Raw genomic sequence first — 19,683 nt, 5'->3', positions numbered from 1 at the left:
AACACATTGAAGTCTCATCTGAATACATAGATTGTCCTTTGTTGTTTCAGCGAAAAATCAGACAGAATGTCAAAAGAATTTTAGTTTTTCCCCAACCACCCCTTGGAGGTATCAGTATCAGCGGAATGGTAAGCGTCATGTTTTTTACGTTGAGCAACAAAATTTACTCCAAATGCTTCACTCGACCCAGGCGGAAAAGCAATCAAGAATAGACCCAAGTCCTATCCAAAGACTAACATTTCATTTAAGTTTATTGTAGGCCCTTGGCCAATCGACAAAATTCAATTCACATAAATTATTTACAACAATCAGAAATTAATTATATCAATAATAGTAATAGAATGCAATGAAGGCAATATCATAATAATAATAATAATAATAATAATAATAATAATAATAATAATAATAATAATAATAATAATAATAATAATAATAATAATAATAGTAATAATAATAACAGTAGCGGCAATAAGTAACAATTAATATAGTAACAAAAGTAATAATAGACTATAGTTCATAGTCATAACAATGACTTTCTTTGTCATTGAGGGAGTGAGAAAACATCACCGGCTGGCAGAACAAACAGCCGACATCAATCAAACGTCCTCCAGACCGGTTGAGCATCGGCTTCATTAATTCCTTAAAGACTTCCCCCCAACTGCCTGAACGATGCTGATGCCCAGACAACTTAATCCTGATTTATATTTTGTGGGAATGAAATATGACATGTATATGCCGGAAATATTTCAATAACAAACACACTGTTCAGATAGAAAATATTTGAGTCTTGCCTTTGTTAATTGACACAGGTAAGTTAGGAAAATAAATGCTAGTAAAAACGATCAGCAAGTTCGTGAACACTGCTTCTCAACTCGAACATATGTTTTCATCAAATCTACACACATCATGTTGTGAGCTGAATTTTAATGATCTCAGTTGTCATTGAAAGGAAACCCAAGAATTTTAGAATAAAGAAAAATATTGAACCTGGAAGTCAAAAGGTTTGTAGCACAGCAGACATTATCAAAGTATAATTTTAGTACCGACAAATTAAAAGAAAATGTGCTTTTCTTTAAATGCTCCCAATCATCATATACTGTTTAGGTTGCAAGATTAATAAAAATGTTATCTACTCTGATTCTCGTTAAGTTTCCAGCTGGTCTGTGAAAAAAAGCCTTAAGCATCATAGGTGGAAGTTTTCTTTTAAAAGGAATGGGTAAATTAAAATTGATCCCACAAATATCAAAGGAGAAGAATGACAAAAAAATGACTCACCATTGCACGTAACACGTTGGTTTGCAAGTGTATAGCATTCGGTTGAACCTGGGTCCCAGACTGGCAACGAGGTTCAGTCTGTGATAGTTGTGGATGAGGCTCTGACTGAGTTGGGAATGAGCACTAGGTTCCAAAGACAATGATGTACTCAGCATTGGGTACCTCACAGAGTACGTAGAGGAATCAGACTCGGAGTCAGCAACAAAATCGGGACCCTGTATATTTTGTGGAAAAGATGACAGATCAATCAATTTATTCATGTTGACAATAAACATGAAGAGCCATTGTTTAATAATCCAACTAAACAATTAGCTGGTTAATAATGCAAGTATAATAAAAAAGAGTTGAGAAAGGCAGACACATTGTCTAAGTATTTAATATGTTCAACTGTGCTTGGATAAATATAGATACACCAACCAGGGTTTCAGTAAACCGTTTTTTAACCAACTCTTTAAATCCTACACCAGGACCAACAACTACAAAACAATTTTTTATATCACTACGATTCTGGACATATAAACGGTTGTCATTGCAACAATATGAACTTCCTAACCTTGCAACTGCAATATAGTTAACAAAAAAAGTTGATAAACATTACGATGCAAGAGAATTTGGACAAAATGCGAGATCAAAAGTATAATCCCAACAGAAGCTATTTTAATTTTTCCTGGAAACGCATCATTTTCACATTTGTCAAATAAAAAACAAACGACTTCAAATGTGAATGGCTCATCAATGAATATCACTTCAAAATATAACGAGGAAGGTTTAAAATAGTGTTATTGTTGGCGAAGTCCACTGCAAAGAAAAATTTTTAACAACAAAAAACTAGGAGATCTCACTGGTGTAAAACAGTGTTGTCCTTGTCCTGAAATATTGTATTGCGCCTAACAGACTGCAGGTCTCATCTTTTGTGGCAAATGTGTTTTGTCCACCACAAAATATGTTGATGTGAAGCATTTTGAGCATGGTGCCAACTGTGGATAAACGCTATACAAATGTTATGATTTTATTTTAATGTACATACTTACCACAAATGAATCATGTGATATGGAACTTTGTTCTGCATCACTTTCAGGCTCTGAGTTGGAGTCTATATAGAAAATAAAAACAACAAAAAAAAAAGCTGAAGACTATCATGTGCAAGTTTTTCTCTAAACTCTTAAACAAAAAATCATGCCACCTTGTGCTGTAAAAGGATTTTTAAAAATTATTTACCTTATGACTATTGTCCTTTGGAAAAAAAAGAAAATTAAGTCCGAAACCTTCTGGCTATTTTCTTTTAAATTTCAAGAACGTCAGAGTTGGCAAGGGAGGACGGAAATATAATTCCAGAAACCAATCTGTCTATAATCATATCCATATGATAGTTTTTCGTTCAAGATTCAGGTACAGTCCACTTAGGATAATCGCAATACCTTGGGATCATCGAAAATGTTGGATTAACCGAAATTCAGTTTCCTGTCCACTATTTCAACATTTTACACATTTATTGTCAACTCAAACCAGTAAATAATATTCTTAGTCCACCACATACAGAGCAATTTGATTGAAACAAAAACCATATGGCAGCCCCGTGTAGATTTGTCAACCAAAAGCAGCTATGAAGCAAGCCGATATCTTATTCAGATTGGAAGAAGTTTCAATCTTTTTTCTCAACAATTCAACATTTGTCAGAGTTAAAGAGATTAGCCTTAATGAGAGACAATAAGCTCTCACCAAACTCGTTGGTCACAATGCACAGTTGTTAATCCTAAAACAAAGGATATCGCTCAGTCTCTCTTTATAACTGTCATTTATAACCTGTTGTCAAGATTATGACCAGCCCCACCCCTCTTCTATTTAATGGCCACCGATGACGTCACAAACCCATACTGCAGAGCCCCGCCCTCTTTCGACTCTAACAGAGTGGTGACACACTACTGTAGCATTAAATCCTGCTCACTCTCGATTCTTCAACCTGTCACGATTTCATCCATGATGAAATTTAATCATGATATATGTCACAGTAAAGGTTGTTCACAATTATCTTATTAAATTTTATTTTATTAAGAACTGAATTCATCTCACTCCAGTTATATTTCGGTAGGCTTAGATAAACTTTACCTTCTAATATTAGATCGTCTTTCCTTTTATAGCCTTCCCTCGAATTAATTTCTAATTAGTGAATACTTTTCGTTCTACATTCTGTCACGTAGCCACTTATTATAAAAGCTGATAGGTCTAACATTCGACACTCACTTTCTCTCCACAATCTATGCCGGACGGCCAGTCGCTCTATTCCTACATATATATTGTAAGATTTTTATCTTTTGGGACTTTGTAGATATTATATCTACACCATTAAGACGCCGGAGCTTTTAACTTTGATTGTATAATCTTCAAGGATCAAACCCAAGCCCGCTGTACTACACTATAACCTCTTACCAATTGCCTGGAAGTGGAATTTTACGAGTCCAATCCCGTTATCAGAGGAATAGATCATCCAAGCCCATCAACTGCCTGGAAACGTAAACTTATGAACCTGAGATATTATCATAATTTACGTAAAATATTCATATCTCTATTTGTAACTGCCACGATCACTGTTTATCTCTTTAAATTAAATTTCATCATTATTTTTATTTCATTGTAAACTAATCGTTAATTGTTTTTCATTTATAGTAACTAGTAAATTCTGGGGCCTCATTCTACATATATCTTTATGCATAGTCGAGTAGCTCTTTACTCACTTGAGACCATGACAATATACTGTTTGATTTCTTGAATTTACCACTTTTTAAAAAACCGAAGTTTGTTGCAATTAACCAGTGACTTTTATATAGAATTATTTCCATTGCTTAGGAAATATTGTGATTAACCGAAAGTTGCGATTAAACGAGTTGCAATTATCCGGAGTGGACTGTAATAGTATTACACATCATGACTCAAAAAAAAAAAGAAAAAAAAGCAAACTATGTGTACCTAAATGTTATTCATTTCCTCATCAAATTACATTCTTACCATTAACATCATAGATCACATCAAAAGGGTTGTCTGGATTGACAGCAAGACATTTTTCAGGATTTTTAAAGCTCAAATCTCTCTGATCTGAAGTTACAAAAGAAATAGCATATTCTCAACATTAAACTATGATTTTGTGATGGCTGTAATATGGCATACTGTATGCATAAAGCAAGATGCAAAGACAGGTTTAAGTTTAAATTATTTTATATTCTTTTCAAAAATCCATTCTAGTTTTGCCAAAATAAAATAAACACGAGAAGTGTTGAGTTGGATAGCGCTAAAACTAAAAGTAGTAGTGGTAGTAGTAGTAGTAGTAAACGACAGATCTTACTCACTAGTGTGAATCTACAGTCTACAGAAGTTCCCGAATTATCTGACTCCACTTCCAAATGACTGACTGACAAGTGACAATCATCAATCGGTGTGTGTGTGATTGTGATGTCTACCCTATTGAAAATCTTAAATCAACAGTGATGTAATAAGAATGGCCAATAACTTACCATTTAAATTATCTCGGTGTCTCTTCAATGATGCCTCCAGCATCAATTTACCCCACGATGCCATAGACGTCTAGTTTGGAACTCAGCAAGTGACGAAAAAATACTTGCGCTATAGAGAGGACGTCCGTCGGCCACTCTCTTCGCAAGTCAGTAGTCAGTGGTTATCAGATAATCATTGGTTCTTGAAAAATATAGAAACACAGCGGTTCATTTAAAAAGACTCTTTTGTAGATCAAGATATAATGTTAGGTATTGCACTTTAAAATCTCTTCAGACATAGAACGGGTCAACTTGACGTCTAGACCAAATCATTTCGAAGATCGATATGGCAACAGCAACGCCTGGAATGGAGGATTTAAATGCGGCATCTGACGATTCTACTGCTATGACAGAAGATGCTCCATTTCACGACGTCGAGATGGCTTCAACTGGCATCAGGCATCAACATGCTACTCAATAATGGGTTTGATGAAGCGTTTGACTAAGAATTAAAGCTGATAACTGATAACCACCTACTACTGACTTGCGGAGTGAGTAAGTGAGTGCCGAGTGCCTCTTTATGCGCGAAATTGACTAAACATACGTTTCACGAAAAAAAGAGTTACTATGTTTGCTTGTCTCTTGTCACCAAGATAAGAATCCGGACCAAGATTCGATAAATCTGTTTCTAAAAATAGATTATAATTCGTATATCTTGTTCATTCCTCAGTTCATCAACTTTCACACAATTTTATATTAGGTTTTCATTACTATAAAAAATCCATATAATGCTCTAGAATTTTAGAGAAAATTTCGGAAAGATATATTGCCTCACTATTGAAATATATCGATGAAAACACTGGTACCCCTATTGTACTTTTTTCAGGCGGTCACCTTATTGACCAACGTGAAAATTTAGGCATAACTCTTCTTACTGTGGTGTTTAACAAATAACTTCAATACTATGATTTACAATTATATATCCTTGACGGTTGGGTTGACAACCTTAAACTAAAAATAGAAAAGTGAATGTGCTAGAGGTCAAATCAATAGGGGGACCGGATTTTGGTCTCCCTATTGGTAAAGTACTGTAAAATGAACTAATAGGGGTACCAAAAGTCTCCCTATCCGGTATTAATACATACATATATATATATATATATATATATATATATATATATATATATATATATATATATATATATATATATATATATATATATATTATCATTTCAATTCTAAATTCATTTGTCGGGGTCCGATGCATCCCAACATAATACCGTTTGTTTTTGTATTTAAAAAAAAACAAAACATTTTTTTTTTGTTTTTTATTTTTCTTGGTTTGTTTTGTTTTTTTGTTTTTTTTTTTGGTTTGTTTGTCTTTTGTTTTTATTTTGTTTGTTGTTGTTGTTGTTGTTTTTGTTTTGTTTGTTTGTTTTTTTGTTTTTTTTTTATGTTATGTTTTTTTTTGGGAGATGGGGGAGGGGGGGTCAATAGCTCAGTTGGTAGAGCACTCGCTTCCACCACAAAGGGACCGAGATTGATCCCGGGTGCAGTCGATATTTTTTTTATCTGACTCCCCCCCCCCACCCCACTCACACACACACACACACACACAACAGAGACGCACAGTGTGGACTGTACACTGTACACCCCCATGACTGCACGGTCCAACCAATCATTGCTGAAGATGATAACAAGAATTATCAATTAACCCTTCAAATGCCGTACTTGGAAAAACACGTAGATATCTAAAAAGTTGGCCACAGAAAATTTGTCCTTCAAATATCGATCGATTTAAATTACCCTCATCTTGGCCAAAAAAAAAAAAGAAAAAACCCCCCAAAAAAACTAAACAAACAAACTCTGCTAACCATGGACACTTTAATGAAGTTCTTGGGAGGTCCCATGTTTGAGAATTTTTGCCAAGATGAAACTCATTTAAATCTATCGATATTTGAAGGACGAGTTTTCTGTGACCAAATTTTTAAATAGTGTCTTTTCCAGAGTTAACTTTACGGGACTTACCTGGTTAATAATTGACAACCAATAGGGAATGAGATTAGCGGAAAAGTAGCGTCCCTTGACTGGACGTCACCCATAGTCTGTGACGTCACCGGCGGAAAAGTTATTATAGAGAGAACGTCATGTTGGTTGTGCGCATGCGTCTCTCGTCCTCGCGGACAGACTATGGGTGACGTCCAATCAAGGACGCTACTCTTCCGCTAATCTCATTCCCTATACTTACAGGATTAGACAGGTACAAGAGTACAACAACACCCCCCCCCCCTCCCCCACTCCCCCATCACCCCCCCCCCCCCCCCCATTAAATGGCTCAAAGCGCTTTACAAAGAATCCCTGACCAACAGCAACACGTAGCATTTACAACGAGACAGGACGCCTTTTAGGCGAATATTACATTTTTTTTTTCCGACAGAGATAACGCTGTTGACGGCCAGGTATTCATTTTACACATGAGTACGGTGAGAGAATTTGAGTAAAAGAGTCTATTTCAAGGACTCAACAATGCGCCGAGCGAGGCTCGAATCCTGGACCTTCTGATCCGAAAGCGAGTGTCATACCACAAGACCACATAGCCGCACCATAAAGTACTGCGATCTTTCAGAGCCAATAGGCCCATGGAGCTGGAGTTTATCCCGGTTTCTATAGCGTGAAACAGACAATGGCAATTGCTTGTTATCCTTTGGATAGGACGCAAAGTACTTTCCGCCATATCTTACAGGCCCAGCTACCCAGTCACTGCGGGTGGACAGGGGGGGGGGGGGAGAGAGAGAGAGAGAGAGAGAGAGAGAGAGAGAGAGAGAGAGAGAGAGAGAGAAATCTCGACTGTACCTGGGATCGATCAAGGTCCCGTTGATTGTGAAGCGAGTGCTCTACCAACTGAACTATCGGGACCCCCCCCCCCCCCCCAAATACAGCAGCCATTGTCTGAAAACCTTGGACTTCTTTGAAATCTTCTTTGAAGTCCCAGGTTCTAGAGTTTTTGATAAGCCGAGGGTCATTCCAATCGATCGATGTTTTAAGGACAATATTTCTAGCCAAATTTTAAAAAAACAAAACAAAAAAAAAAAAAAAACAAAGAAAAACAAACGTGCTTTTATTTTTATTAATTTATTTTTTTTTTGAGCACGTCAAAGTAAGTACAATGCTAAATTCAAACAACACAAGTTTTTACCCTGCGTCTAAAAAAACCCCCAAAGCTTAAGCTTTTATATAAAATAATATCCACTAAACGTGTTAAAAGTACTTTACAAGTGTTCCCTAGCCAACAACAGCACTTAACATGTAAGAGGAAATATGACGCCTTTTGGCGCGATAACATTACAATATATTTTTTTTCTGACAGACACAACGACCAGATTCTAAATTTACACATGAGTACGATGAGAGAATGTGAGTAAAGAGCTTTTTCCAAGGACTCAACTATGCGCCGCTCAGAGCGGGACTCGAACCCAGGACATTCCGATGCGAATGCGAGCGTCCTACCAGAAGACAACATGTCGCAGACAAAATGGTATTAGTATTATGTCTAATTTCGTTACTGAAATCAAATTTATAGTCAAAGATACATTCGAGCTCGATTTCTTGGAACTTTGAACTTTGCCCGGGACACGCAAAGAGGAAATCGTGTGCAAAGATTTTTTAAATCAATTAATTAATTCATTAATTGATCAATTAATTAATTCATTCATTCATTAATTTGATAGAGCCTTTTTCAAGGAGACAACTATTCGACGCTTAGAGTGGGAATGAAACCCTGGACTCCTCGATCCGAAGATGAGTGTTATACCACCTGACCACATCGCCGTTTTGAGATGATTAATCTATAAAATGTTATGTTAATTTATCATAGTTCTTGCGTTCATTCATTTATCCATTGATATGATATGCCTATTCGGCCACCAATACATATATTAATTCAATCCTTTCATCATGTATTCGTCCGTTCCTGACACTTTGCATTCTTTCCGTGATCAGTCTTTGCGCAATGCCAGACCCTTATTCATCGTTTTCTATTTAAATCGTGTTTAAACCATAATAAGTCTTCATCGGTTCTTCTTAAGATGTCACAGAAGAAGTTTTTATCCTTCCGTTGACCTCTTTTAGGATCTAGATTTGAGAGTTTTACTGGGTGAACAAATACTTCTTCATTGCTCCATGCTTTCTCATATCGGGTTCTTTTAAACTCGCCAACTAAATAGTACCCACGTAGCCGATAGATGTTAGTGTCTGCCTGCGGAGTGATGCCAGCAAGCATTGTGGGGACGGAGAGTTCCTGGAAAACGTATTTGAAATAGGGAACAAAAAAACGGAAGTCGGCGGCCATATAAGACGGGATATAAAACAAATCGGCGTCCATATAAGCGACACAGTTGTCACAGCCGCTGGACATTTGCATGAGGTTTTCTAAAAACCATCTCACTCTTGTCCCAATTCTGGTATCGTTTTTGAGAGACTTGAGCAAGCGGATGGATTTTTGAATCGCGGGTTTCCCAGTTGGCTTATTCCAAGGATACCAGTCAACTCCGTGGTCATGTCCTCTAGTAAAGTTACTGTCTAAATTTACTATTCTGATGTCTGTTTGGAACCAGGGAGATGAAATGGCTGGTTGTAAAGGTTCCAAGTATTCAATATGACGTCATCACTGAGATATAAGTACCCTTTAGCGTTATAGTAATTCATTTCAGTTGCTGCGACTGCGCAGTGGTGTCCGTGATAACCTTTGTCAATTTCCACATCGACAAAAGTTACTGGATTATCTTTGAATTTTCTCTGGTAATTTTTTTCAAAGAATTTGACACCAGATGCACAGTAAACAATATGTTTAAAATGGCGCCCAAATATAAACTCCAAATACTTAATTGAGGGCAATAAGTTGGGGAAATTGAAACTCACAACAAGAACAACATTATTAAAAATTTCAGGATGTTGTTTTGGAATCTCTCCAGAAAAATATGCTCCATTAATTGCACAAATATCTCGAAATACATTGGGTGGAAGAGTTTGTCCTTTAGGATCTGCCCTATGAAGAGATTTTCCTGAAGTAAAATAAATTACATTGCCAACATCGCTTACGTTTGATATAACTTTCTCTAAAGGCGTTACTTTGAACTTGTTCAACAGTCTTATCCAAATATTGATGGACTCCTCTATAATTATTTTCTGCTCATTGTCTATTAATTCTTTAACTAATCCAGAACTTACAGATATGCGCAAGCAATCAATAAAACTCGACTTTTCAGAACCCAATGGCCCGTCCACCAACGACTTTATTCTCTTCTCTTCTCCTCTTGCTATCACATCAGCTATGGATTTCTGAGCGTTACATGTTGGGCATTTATTTACTGCCGTTGAGTTGTGATCTGAATTTGACTTTAGTGGCACAAATCCGATAACACTTTCGGTCCCCCAGAGGATTCTCTGGACGAGAAGAGATAGCACAGCATTGGCTGATGACTCCACGTCTGTGCTGTTAGATTTTAATTTTAGGGACGCTAAAAGCACCCATGACAGATTCCGAGGAACAAGAACGTTCTGGAAGTCTAAGGCAGCCCAAGTTCCACGCATCACAAAAGGGAGGGGAGCGTTGTGGTCCATGTAGTTCTTGAAGTAGGGAATATGAAGTAGGGGGGGGGGGGGGGGGGGGGGGCAAGGGAGATAGAGGAAGGGGATGTATTTGAATGGGGGGGGGGTGGGGGAGGGGTTGAAGATAGAAAAGAAGATGTAAAAAATGTAATTATAATCTCGGGTGTTTATATATATATATATATATATATATATATTATATATATATAATATATATATATATATATATAATATATATATATATGTATAGTATATATATATATATATATATATATATATATATATATCATCATCATCATCATCATCATCATCATCATCATTATTATTATTATTATTATTATTATTATTATTATTATTATTATTATTATTATTATTATTATTATCCATCATCATCATCATCATCATCATCATCATCATCATCATCATCACCATCATCATCATCATCATCATCATCACAATCATCATCATCATCATCATCATCATCATCATCATCATCATCATCATCATCATCATCATCATCATCATCTTCGTTTTTTACTTCAATATTTGGTTATTAAATCACACCAATTTGACACCAGTTCCAAGTGATGGGTGATAATTGTTAAAGTTCTGAGAAAAAGTGTATGAAACAGTGCCAGACAAAGCGATAATGAAATATACAAGAAAAAAGAAAGACCCCCCCCCCCTCCTCCATTAAGTCAGTCTTCCAGGACTTTGGATCCAGCCTGAGACTTCAGATAAAATTTACCTCCCAATCAGACTTCAACTCAGCTCTCTGACAATTGTCCACTAGTTCTTACAGCGATGAAGCTGGGATTGGTCTCAGGACTTAGCGGTCTCACAACCGACTGAGCTATCCAGCAACACAAAAATATGGCTTTCAAACTTAGAACCAATCATGCGCTCCTCTACTCTCGACTACTGTGAGGAGGCTGACTAACAAACCCCTTACTTAACTGCATGCAAAAAAAGAAATTGCGCTTTATTTTTATTTTTAAAAACCATCATTTTCTTTACCTCCCAATTTGAATCCAACCCTTGTCTCTGACAATTGTCCACTAGTTGGTACAGTGATGAAGCTGGAATTGGTCTCAGGACGTAGCGACTCTGTTCCTTCAACGGTTTCTTTCCATTCCAAGTGAATGTGTCCATGAAATGACCACAAGGCTGGAAGATACTGGCCGATCCATTGTACACCATGCCCCTCTCTGGCTGAATTTGAATAGAACAGAAATGTAAGTAACGTTAGATGTAGAACGAAAGAAGATGACGTCACTAGGTTCTAATACTTCGGTTTTGGACCGCCAGTTGGGCGATACGGCCTCACTCAATGGGCATAATCTATATTAACTTTCCATGTGCTCGAGGTCATTGGTCACATAGCAAAATGTGCTCAAAGTGACCCACTTAGTGAAAATAAGTGTTCACAGCTTTTTAAATATCTAACATCACGATTGGACATTTGATTCAGCTTGACACATGGGAATGTTTATAACATTTGTAAACAAAGCAACGTGATTTCATTTGTTAAGAAATATCCAATCGTTGGACAGCAACAAATCATGTGATTGGTGACCTGGTTGGATGAAAACATGAATATAGATCGCTCCCATTCTCTTAAATCAAACTTTACACGTTTATGTAAGACGTAGTTAGTATGGCCGCAGCGTGGCTCAGCGGTACGGTACTGAGTTCGAATACCCGCTGCCCTGTGTGGCCTTGAGCAAGTCACCTCGCCCAAGCTCAGTATGCTGAGCTGGTCTACGCGCGCTGACGTCTGGGTTATTCCAATCTTCCCTTGGAATAGACCATAAAGACACATTTCTCCTATGGGATGAATAATAAAGGGAATTTCATTCATTTATTTATTTTAGTTTTTGGGTGTTGGTACGCTCGATCTTGCGGATAATATCGGTATTTTATCTAAACGCATAGCATCAATAAACTACAAAATGCACATTGCACATGATTCCACCCCTATCCCTAAATAGCAACGCGTAATGATACCATGTTTACAATAATAATTTGTGACGTCAGATTATAAATCGTTAAATTTCACTAAAAATTAGATTTTTAAAAAAGAAGTATCATTTATTTTAACTGTTTCTGAAGATGTCTTTGATTCAAGGGTGATGCTCCCATCAAACCACCCGCTTTCTGAAGATGTCTTTGATTCAAGGATGACGAAACAGGAATCGATTGATGGGTACATTTCTTACAATCTTGCGTTTTGGAATTCGAACACATTTCCCAACACGCACTCGCAAGCTTGTGCAGCTGTTGGCTACACGTCCGGAATTAAAAAAAAAAAGCACGTGTGTAAGAATCGTACATTATTATTCTCTCCGTTGAACGCTGTTTTTTTTTTTCTCCTGCAATCTACTTGCACTGCCTGACACAGCTTTTGCACAACGGCTAGCTCGGCTTTAGAATGAATTTGTGATCTTTAAGTGAAAGTGATACTAGAGAATAATAGGTTAGCAAAAGAGTAGCGTCCCTTGATTGGACGCCACCATAGTCTGTGACGTCACCGGTGGAAAAGTTATTAGAGAGAGAACGTCATATTGGTTGTGCGCATGCGTCTCTCGTCCTCGCTTCCGCTTCCGCGAGGACGAGAGACGCATGCGCACAACCAATATGACGTTCTATCTCTAAGAACTTTTCCGCTGGTGACGTCACAGACTATGGGTGACGTCCAATCCAGGGACGCTACTCTTCCGCTAACCTCATTCCCTATAAACAAAAATGAATATAACAGCTTCAAAAATGAAAAAAATACCAAACGCGGAACATTTCGGGCTCAAAATCATTCTTCAGCCAACAACAACAACAACAACAACAACAACAACAACAAATAAAAAGCCAATGTATTCCATGACTGTCAGTAACACTTAGACAAATTTGATTTAAGTTAAACGCTTGTGGCAGCGGAATGACTCTCGTTGTTTTATGCCGCCATAAGATTCTTGCTAATTTATATTGTCCATTCTATTTATGTATTAGTTTGGGTTTGTTAGTTGTTTTTTTTTTTTTTGTTGTTGTTGTTGTTTTTTTTTGTTTTGTTTTTGTTTTTTTTTAATAGTTTTTGTTTTTGTTTTGATTTGATTGTTTTTGTTTGCTCATTCAGCCCACACCAGCTTGTTGCTGGTTTCAGTTCTAAATTCATAATCAAAACCATAACGACCCAAGAAAGAGCAGATTTATTATTTTATGACATTATTGTAAATTATTCAAACACTTGTATTTGCACGCCTCGACGATTTATCAGAATCATCTATTTGGAATGAATAGAATTATTATAAAAGAATCAGTGAGGAGTGTCGATTTTGAATCTCTATAGGAGTTAGGGAACACAAGGAGAATTCAAACGTTCAAACGTAAGAAACACAACCGGTTTGAAAGTCATGAAAATGTGTCGGGCTGATTGAAAATGTTCAAAATTGATTTTATGCTCGTATCTGTAAAACGAGCTTTTGTGTGTTTATTTCTCTTTGAAAGTCATGGGGGCCAAATGGCCAAATGGCCAAATGGCCCCCCTGACTTTCAAAGAAAATCTCAATCTCGGAAAATCTCAAGTTCAAGATGAGCATGCTCAGTGTGAGTAAACTATGCACGTGACAAACATGAAATTTGGCATGGTCATGGACCTCATCATTTTAGGACAAGTCACCAAATTTCAGGTTTCTGTGTCAAAAATTGACTGTTTTATGAATAAAAAACACCCCCCTGGGGTCTTTTTGGCCCCCAAGCATGAAAATAGGGTTAAGTGACGTAAACAAATTATGGTGACCCGACTCAATACAAGTTTTATCGCTCAAGGTTTGTCTATTAATAGCTTTTTCTCTCAATTCTAGGTTCCATTAAATGATTATACAAATATCTAAATTTATTTCAGAGTAAACTTTCTTTTACTGTGTGCGGCTATGTGGTCTTATGGTATGGCACTCGCTTTCGGATAGGAAGGTCCTTGATTCGAGCATCGCTCGGCGCATAGTTGAGTCCTTGGAAAAGGCTGTTTACTCACATTCTCTCACCTTACTCGGGTGTAAAATGAGTACCTGACCGTTAACAGCGTTGTCTCTGTCGGAAACATTGCAACATCGCCAAACAGGCGTCAAGTCTCGTTCTACATGTTACGTGTTGGTGTTGGTCGGGGACGCTTTGTAAAGCGAGTTGAACACGTTTAATGGATATTGCACTGTATAAAAGCTCAATGTACTCACATTCATATGATTCATATTGATTCTGGTCCGTCTCAAAAGAAAGAGATATTTGTTTGCCCTTGAACCAGACCTAAGGGGCACTACTCTATCTGTTTTTAGTAGTATGAACTAAATATAGACAAGGACGATAAGAAATATTATTTATTTTTACTTACGTGATTCATAACGAGTCTAGTCAATGTCTCAAATGGAACGGGTCTCCGTATATCCGTGACGTAGATCCAAGGGGCGTTACTCTTATGGGCGAAAATCAAGGCAGCCATTTTTGTCACGTAAGAAGCATGTAACATTTTTGTGGTGTCCTCTTTCATATCGCTGCGTATCTGTTCCAGAATATTCCACGCCTCCGTAGATTTAGAAAACGCCATGCAGTTCGGACACGTTTTTATCTGTTCGTCGTCGGGATTATTGACGACAAATGTAGACCAACCTTTAGGGATTTTGTTTAAAAACTCCAAACTTCCAGAATAATCTTCACTGTCAAAAATTACAAATTTGTCAAACCCCGAAGAATCCAAGTGAGTAAAAGGTTCGATTTCTTTCCAATAACCCCCCTTTGCGTATAAGTTGTTACGATCTGTTGTGTCCTTGACCTTGTAGACAATCTTTTCAACGGTGCGGATTTCCTTTGGACCCAGTGGGTGATCCACCCCAATGTATCCTACTAAATTTAACACGACATCGACAAGAAAAAGAATAGGAAAGAATCTTATAAACATTCTCCGTCTATTAGTGGAAGCCATTTCTTTCCTTATCGTGGGTTTCTTTTCATACTTTTACTGAAATGAAACAAAAAGGTGTAGAAGAAATAAAGTTGACGCCACTCATCTCTTTGTTATTGATTTTATACCATCCGAAAGGTGAGTAGTTCTCTCAAATAAATCGAACAAAGATCTCTGTCCAAAACAAATCGCTTTTATTTCTTAAAGCCAATCTTTTAGTACTTATATTGAAAGAGAATATTATGTTTTAATTTTGTAAGAGGTTTGGGGAATTAATTATGATTAATTTGATGATTTTTGCCATTTGTTTTGGACAGAGTGCGAATCTATTGTCTATGTATAGATTCATTGCAAAATGTTTGTAATTAATATCTTTTTGTTGTTAATCATTACAATTGTTGTTCCTGAAATTGAACCAGAAGGTACAATAAACTGTTGGCATTGCTTTATTCAATTGTGAAACTGAAAATTATGTTAATATATCAAAAGAAATGTGTTAAAAATCGCATTTTCATTTTTGCCACGTCAGTGACAGACCAAAGCCATACCAAACTTCTACCATGTAGTTAGCATCGTTCCTTTGTTATTAGCAACCCAATTGGACTTTCTCAGTAAAATCCAAGCTCCTAGCTTTATATCAATCAGAGAAATTGACTCGAGAAGCAAGTGATCCAACGAAAATTGCCACATCAGTGACAGAGTTGTTTGTTTGTTTTGAAGGGTTTTACGGCGCTTGCAACACATTAAGGTCATATCAGCGCCAGTAAAAAGGAAGAAAATGGGATAGTAATAAGTTCTAGTATTACAATTAAAGCACATAAGAAAAGGTAAGACAGAGGGGAATTGGTTCAAATAGGGAACAGATGTAGATTCCAAGAGCACACCATCAAAGTATTTAGTTTGAGATCACCTAAAAGTCTCATCCAGACACAAGCACAGGTCCCAAGTAAGAAGAATACACTCAAATGTTTACAAATCATATAATATAATATGTAAACTAAACATAATTCAATGCATAACAGAGAACTGATTTACAAGAAAAAAAATATCATCTCCCAAAACTATAATATACATTCGACTGTTTCCCTCCCAGCCAAGGAACTCCGGCAAGGATCAGGACAAAACCAAGTAATCTCATTCCAAGACGAACGACAGAAAGCATGTTGGAAAACAGATATAAGGGGATAGAAGACACAGTCTGTACCCCCCCCCCCCCCCTGCCCACTATGGGAGGTCAGGAATCCCACCCACTTTGTACTGTATAAAACTCGTTATTTGTAAGAGTAAACCGAAAACCATGTTTTGTTCACCGCACAATGGTAGTGATTTCTATTTAAACCCTAACAATCTGCAATACTCTTCAACAGTCGTAACGTCACTTCCTTCCTAATGACGCATGGTAACTTAGTAACACTGGCTCTAAACTATCGGAACAAAATGACGGACGCCCGTATGAAATATTTCTCTGGCGAGCATAAAAGCGTTTCCAGAGGGGAAAAAAAAAAAAACATAAATTTTCATGTTTTGGCTTTTACACATTCTGATCACAAGGCATATGAAAAGTTCTAGCCAGCATGAAGAATAAAAAGTAATGATTTTCTTTGTTTAGAACCAAGATGGCCGCCGTTACCGGCGGCGTGACATCAGACTACTGAATTCTATTACATGATGAATCTGGTGATAAAAGGGGCTAAATACAGGGATTAGTCAAAACGATTCATTCACAACAACATCTTTTAAGCTGTTTACTATTTTGTCAGTCGCCTGACAAAGGTCAATGAACCGTGGAAACGGCGAATTGATGCAATACGTTTAGGTAAAACATTCATATCATCCGCACAATGACATTTTGTTTGTTTGTGTTTTTGTTTTTAAGGGTTTTACGGCGCTTGCAACACATTAAGGTCATATCAGCGCCAGTAAAAAGGAAGAAAATGGGATGGCAAAAAGCTCTAGAATTACAATTAAAGCACCCAAGAGAAAGTAAGACATAGGGGAAACTGGGAACAAATAGGGATCAGGTGTAAATTCCAAGAGCACACCACCAATGTACGTAGTTTGAGATCACATATAAGTCTCATCCGGACACAAGCACAAAATCCAACAAAGAAGAATACACTTAAATGCTTACATTAAACATTCAAAATAACACATATAATAATACATAACAGAGAGATGATCTACAAGGAAAACAATATCATCTCCCAAAACAATAACTATGCATTTGACTGTTTCCCTCCCAGCTAGAACTCCGGCCAGGGCCAGGGCAGAACCAAGTAATCTCATTCCAAGACAAAGACAGAAAGCAAGTTGAAAAACAGATATAGGGGGATAGAAGACATAGGATAAAGGTCGAAACGGCGAATTGATGCTCTGCGTTTCACAATAATATTGACCTTAAAACTTTAACATATGATACAGGGGTTATTAAAAACGATTAACAACATAACATAACATAACATAGGGTACAGAGCAAAATATGATAAAATCCCTTGAATGCCCTTAATATTAATAGTAATGCTATAAATCTATTGATTAAAGATTACAATAATGATACACGTGGTAAAGATAATATTTCAACTTAAATGTACTCATGCAAATGTGGTGTACAGACATATATCTTTAACCGTGACATCCAAAGCACACACACCCAAATACACACACGCACACACACGCGCGCATAGAAGATAACCATAATAATATAACAATGCATAATATATACATACAAGACTGAAAGCCCTGTCAACAGTAGTGCAAAATAGTATTATTCGTCATATATAAATCTCCCATCCTGTCTACTAACACCTTGAAATAATCTATAGATTTTGCATTTTTTGTTCTGTTCAATTTCTGGACAATACGAATACCGCACCAGTTTTGTCTTATGTTTGTTTTGCATCTAGAGACAAAAATCTTAAACTTGTCCCATCTAGTAAAAGTAGTATTAGGATATGAAAAAAAAATCAGAAAAGTCTATCCTATCCAGACCATGTACCATGCAATCTATAAACCTGAATTAAATCCTCACGAATTCTTCTATATTTCAAACTTGGTAAGTCAAGACATTCTAACCTTTCCTTATAAGATAATTACTGTATGGCATAAATCTTTTTGATAGCTCTCCTCTGTACACTTTCAATACTAATAGATTATCTTTTATATAATGGGCTCCGGATGCAATTTCCGTATTCTAGAATTGGTCGAACGTGCGATTTATACAAATATAAAAATGTGGTTTTATCAAGACTTATAAAGGTTCTATTCTATTATTCCCATCATTCTGTTTGCACGACTTACACAATTATCAATATTACATCAAAATTCAAATGTGAATCAAAAGTAACTCCCACATCCTTTTCATAAGGCACAACGAAAAGTAGATTTGACATAGAAGTATCGGTAAAATAATTATGACATGGATTATTTTTTCCTATATAATACTTTATATATCCAAATTTAAATCTTTTAAGCTGATTACTACTTTTGTCGGTCGCCTGATAAAGGTCGAAGCGGAGAATTGCTGTAATGCGTTAAGGTAAAATACTCACAACATCCGCGAGTCGGATTAAACATACCAACACACAAAACTATGTGTAACCTTAAACGTTTATAGTTTGATTGATATAAATAAGTGAGAACGGATAAGAAATTAATAATAATAATATAATAATAATAATAATAATAATAAATAATAATAATAATAATAATAATAATATAATATAAATAATAATAATAATAATAATTAATATAATAATAATAATAATAATAATAATAATAATAATAATAATAATAATAATAATAATAATAATAATAATAACAATAATAATAATTATAATATAATAATAATAATAATAATAATATAATAATAATAATAATAATAATAATAATAATAATAATAATAATATAATAATAATATAATATAATAATATAATAATATATCATATCACCATCATCATCATCATCATCAATCATATAATATCAATCATCAAATATATCATAATAATAATAATAATAATAATAATAATAATAATAATTATGAAAAATAATAATAATAATGAAAAATAATAAATAATAATAATAATAATAATAATAATAATAATATAATAATAATAATATATAAAATAAAATAATAATAATAATAATAATAATAATAATAATAACAACAATAATATAATAAATGAATAATATAATAATATATAATAATAATAAATAATAATAATAATAATAATAAATAATAATAATAATAATAATAATCATATAAACATCAATCATCAATCATCATCATACATCATCACATCATCACCATCATAATAATAATAAATAATAATAATAATAATAATAATAATAAAATAATAATAATATAATAATAAT

General features: G+C 35.5%; 1 protein-coding gene across 1 annotated transcript in view; it reads right to left on the bottom strand.

Moving 5' to 3' along the window:
* Positions 1-7,876: 7,876 nt before the first annotated feature.
* Positions 7,877-19,683, bottom strand: part of LOC144958822 (uncharacterized) — a 26,568-nt gene continuing 14,761 nt past the window's right edge. Inside the window, exons 2-4 of the mRNA XM_078891039.1 lie at positions 14,746-15,369; positions 11,385-11,579; positions 7,877-10,385 (exon numbers count right to left, since the gene is read on the bottom strand). Of these exons, the coding sequence (XP_078747165.1) occupies positions 9,348-10,385; positions 11,385-11,579; positions 14,746-15,333 (1,821 nt within the window). The 5' untranslated portion in view covers positions 15,334-15,369 and the 3' untranslated portion in view covers positions 7,877-9,347. The remainder of the gene's footprint in view (positions 10,386-11,384; positions 11,580-14,745; positions 15,370-19,683) is intronic.

The sequence above is a fragment of the Berghia stephanieae genome, chromosome 13 (assembly GCF_034508935.2).
Source record: "Berghia stephanieae isolate SIO BIC M18660-M18661 chromosome 13, UCSD_Bste_1.3, whole genome shotgun sequence".
In the NCBI taxonomy this organism is placed as follows: domain Eukaryota; kingdom Metazoa; phylum Mollusca; class Gastropoda; order Nudibranchia; family Aeolidiidae; genus Berghia; species Berghia stephanieae.
This window is presented reverse-complemented; position numbering and strand designations above follow the sequence as displayed.